We start from the raw sequence: 4,572 nt of genomic DNA, 5'->3' as shown, positions 1-4,572 counted from the left end.
CTTTTCCTCTTTCTTTTGTGAAAACTAAATTTTATTTTTCTTAATACTTTCATTGCTTTAAAGTTTCACAACCATGACTGAAAAATTGAGAGAATCCGGAAGGGTCAAAGACTTGAATCAAAGGAAGGTTCTCGATCCAGTGACGCGAAAAAGGCGGTTAAAGAAAGCCCTGGAAGCTTTGGAACAAGATAATTTTCAGGATGATCCACATGCTAATTTAGTTATGCATAAAAAGGCACCGAAATTCGAAGAAACTCTTGAGAGCAAGAAGCGAAAGAAACTGAAGACCGAACCTTTCAAACAGCGTTTTCGTAAAAACTTTTCGACTCTTATTGAAGAGGCTGAGTCTAAACCAGGTGCAAACTATTTATCTGCTAGTGTTCCTCCATCCAAGTTTCCGGAGCGACATTTCTGTACGGTGTGTGGATTCAGTTCAAATTACACCTGCGTTCAATGTGGAAGTCGATATTGTGGGGTGAAGTGCTTGGGAACGCACAGAGACACAAGGTGCCTGAAATGGACTGCTTGATGATTTTTTCTCATTTCATTGATGGTTCTTCTGTATTGTAACTGGTATTATTAAAAGTATTATTATAAAAATGAAAGGCTTTACTGGATTGGTGGTACTCTCATTGACTTTAAACTGTTCATGTTGCATATGAATAGAGATGGATGAATACATATGAATAGTTATTTAATCTGAGTGATGCAGAGTTTAATCTGAGTTACTGTACATGTTCTAAATACTATAAGAAAACTTCTTTTTTTTTTATTTCTCCATTCAGAAACATTGGATTATACCATGGTTTACCAAACCTGTCTGTTTTATTCTTCCACCCCATCTTTGAAAGAGAAAAAAAATTCTTATGGGGCCCCTTTGTTGAGCAAACCCAAACTCATTTCAAAGGCAGAATAAATATTGTTTTCCAACAGCAGAAGCAGGTATGTACCAATTACTCAAACCGAAAATCCATGGCGACAGGAAAACCAACTGTAAATATTCAATCAACTTGTTATGGCAGAGAAATGTTTACGAGTATTAGTTGGCCTAAGATCCTGAATCAAAGGAAAAGTAAAAGAAACGGAAAGTAATCGATCCCTTGATTTATACAGATCAACATGAAAATATCTGGAACTTTTCTTATCTTCTAATTATACAAATACAAATCCAATCTTCTAATTATAACGGGGGGGGGGCACATTATTATTTTTAAACAACACATTCACTATAGACTCATATAGGCTCACTTGAATTTCTCTAATCAAGGATTATTTTCATAATTATAAATTTGTTACGCAATAGTAACAAATATATTAACTATTAATATAAATAGCTTTTCACAATATTGTAATTCATTTTACAATTAGTAAAACTTACGGGCTTGACCGGTTTTGCTTCCGCTTAAGAAAATTTCCTTCTGAGCTCCCGGGTGTGAATCGGCATTCAATAAAATTTATTTTTGAAAAGTGGGTGGGGGGGGGGGGGGGTTGTTCAAGAAATCTTCTGTCCCTCGATGTTCCTTGTACTTCTGGTCTATTTACTACGGAGTCATTCTATGGCGGCCAAAAAATCGAGAAAAAAAACTGCTGTGACAGAATTATTGTCCACTAATGAATCGTAGAAATTCCAGTGTTTCTCAGTGTAAAAAGGAACTGAATGGGCAATAATTTCTCACAAATTGGTGCCCGCGAAATGTTGGGCTTACTTATTGCACTGTCAGGAGTGCGTCGTAGACATCTCTGGAGCCCTCCTTCTTTGAAAGCAAGCAAAACATTATTTTTCAATGGCATTTTTTTTTGGATTCTCCAGAGAGAGTTTTTTTCAGGTTTGAAAAGTAGAGATACGTTATGGACATGCACCAATTCTTTAAGAAGCCGCCTTAAGTGGCTTATGATAAGATTTTTCGTGAATTAACTTTATTCTCCTAATTTGTGCAAAACATAATTTAATTTGAAATCACGTTTCTGCATAATTTTGCTACAACTTAGTAGCTAATTTTATTATTTTAATTTTGCTACAACTTTACTAGCAACGAACAAAAACTACTATTTTGTCTATTTCTAATATGAAAAGAAAAAGGTCATCTTCACAATTTATGGGAAAATTCTGTGTGAATCAAGCGATTGTTTCGCCTCTCTAAGACGCGAAACAGGGTCTCCCGAATGTGTTCACATACTTTTGTGACACACTGTACTGTGTTTCGTAAGTTCATGAATTATCGTTTGATTGTTAAATCAAGTCTACTAACGCAGTAGTTACCAGCACTGCTAAGGTGGGATTGAGGGGGGGGGGGCTGATTAGCGTATTCATCTATGTATACAGTATAAAACTAGCTGTAATACCCGAAAAACCAGTCATGACCCAGACTCTACTTCACCAACTCTGGCCATATCGCTACATTGCAATTTACTGCCATTAGTGAGATGGGTTGGAAGTGAAGGCGCTGTCTATCGGTGGTCGCCTCGAGTTCGTTAGGGAAAATATCTTATCGATATCCTCCTTTGGGTTCGAACCCGGGACCCTGACAACAACCTTCACGATGGTAGACGAGCATCTTACCACCATGCCACTCGGGCACTACTGACCCAGACTCTGTCCCTCCAGGGATATAAGCCTTTTACCCTTGCGGGTTGGGTCGCACTGGGGAGGTTTTCCTCAATAAGGCTTTTTGGATCACGCGATATCTCCCTCTTTCTTTGCGGGACATACAAACCGTGTCTAAATTAACCAATACGCCGACTTCCTGCGCGACTCATGAAATAAACAAATCTAGATATAAAGAAACGTAGAAATGAATATACAGGGTGTTTCAAAAATAATCATCCGATTTAAAAAAAATCATAACTATTGAGCTTTTAAGCCGTTTTCAACGAATAATGTGTAGGTAGAAAGAGGGAAATCTCGAGTTTCACACAGTTGCCGACAGGTAGCGCTAACGCTCTTCCTTCAGCCGTCATTTCACTGTTTGTCAATATTGGCTTTTCCCACAGTTAGAAACCTATTCGGATGACTTCATTTTCTCACCACCACACTGGATCTTGGACGTTCGAGAATTTTTGAATAATCGCATTCCTAAACGATGGATCGGCCGTACGGGACATGACGATTCAGTTAAACATCACTGGCCTCCAAGATCACCGGACCTCACAGTGTACGATTTCTTCTTGTGGGGGTTTATAAAAGACTACGCTTATGAGCCTCTCCTTCCAGAGTTCCAGCTACATTAGTTGGAACTGAAGATGCGTATTACAGTAGCCGTGGAAGCAGTGGATGCAAACATGCTCGCAAAAGTTTGGGACGAATTTGACTACCGTATAGACATACGCTGTGCATCCCAAGGTGGACATATTGAGCACCTTTAATTTGGTCTATAAAAAACTTTGATTAGCCATGTAATATAAATTAATCTTAAGTGTCTATGTTCGATATTTTTCGTAATATTTCAGATATCGTATTTCAAATCTAGTGATTCTTTTAGAAACACCCTGTATTTTTCCCCCTTTTTTAAGGTGCGCTAAGTATTTCGACTTACCGAACTTCAAGTTATCCATCTGCCTGTTTCTGCTTCCAAAGATGCTTAGTTAAGGCTGTGGAATTTCTTCGATAGACTTTATGAGCCCATATAATTAATTTTAAAATAACCTAACCTATATGAATTTATGCAGTTTAATATCAAAAGACATTACGGAGACATTAGTTTTCATGCTTGAGAAGATATAAATAAAAAGTTGAAATCAATGTTATTGCACGAATATGTCCAACTCAAAAGTAGGTCCGGCAAATTACTTACCGAATAAAAAATAAAAAATGAGTTAAATAATCTATTTCAACGGGAAAATAGTACAAGCAGAGAATGAAAAATCATATTTATTGTTTATTATTAAATGTATAAAATTATTTAGTATAGCAAAAGTTGGAAGGAATAGTGAAAATATTCACGCCATATCCAAGCAGTTAAAAGATGCATTCGCCTAGTGCCTAAGGCGTCGGTAAGTGCGCAGAAGAGACACGGCTTCATATTGAATGGGATAAAATCAGAAGCCATAATCTAACATTTTAATACCAACATTTAGAAATACGTAAATCTTCAAATTAATACAATTAAAAAAGCCGTTATATTAGTTCTATTTTTATAAGTTTTATGATTTATTGCTTTTGAGTTTTAAATTTATACTTCATGTGTATTATTATAAAATTATTATTATTTATAAGTTTGTACTTTAATACCTGAATATTTATAAACATTTTTCATTAATTTACAATTTTTAATTCATTTTCATGAAAGCGTAAATTTTTAAATTAACTTAAATTTTTAACTGTTTTTGGGGTGCTTGGATCACCAGAAGATATAAATGGATTTCATTAAAAAAAATAACGCAGACTACTCTCTCTATGTCCAAGACAGAACTTTCCCACCCCACGTCAAAAGGAATTTCAAAAAAAAAATTTTTTATAAATTTTCATGAAATGTCATTTTTACCTAGTTTTGGGGCACTTGGCCACCAGAAGGTATGAGTAGATTTCACTAAAGAAATTATTTAACATATATGTATACAAGACACAACTTTCCC

The 4,572-nt window shown here is 35.8% G+C and overlaps 1 protein-coding gene across 1 annotated transcript; it reads left to right on the top strand.

Moving 5' to 3' along the window:
• Positions 1-73: 73 nt before the first annotated feature.
• On the top strand, positions 74-529 carry LOC149069361 (zinc finger HIT domain-containing protein 1). Its single transcript, XM_089249821.1, has one exon. It carries the CDS (start codon positions 74-76, stop codon positions 527-529), a length of 456 nt encoding a protein of 151 aa, XP_089105947.1.
• The last annotated feature ends 4,043 nt before the right edge of the window (positions 530-4,572 follow it).

This window comes from Pholcus phalangioides, unplaced genomic scaffold, assembly GCF_987345545.1.
Source record: "Pholcus phalangioides strain wild (caught in Gottingen) unplaced genomic scaffold, Ppha-v1.0 ptg000022l_1, whole genome shotgun sequence".
Taxonomy (NCBI): domain Eukaryota; kingdom Metazoa; phylum Arthropoda; class Arachnida; order Araneae; family Pholcidae; genus Pholcus; species Pholcus phalangioides.
The sequence above is the reverse complement of the archived record's forward strand: the minus strand, read 5'-3'. Positions and strand labels throughout refer to the sequence as shown.

Bases quoted from the DNA above. Each gene is read 5' to 3' on its own strand.
- LOC149069361 (XM_089249821.1), top strand. From the start codon at position 74: ATGACTGAAAAATTGAGAGAATCCGGAAGGGTCAAAGACTTGAATCAA.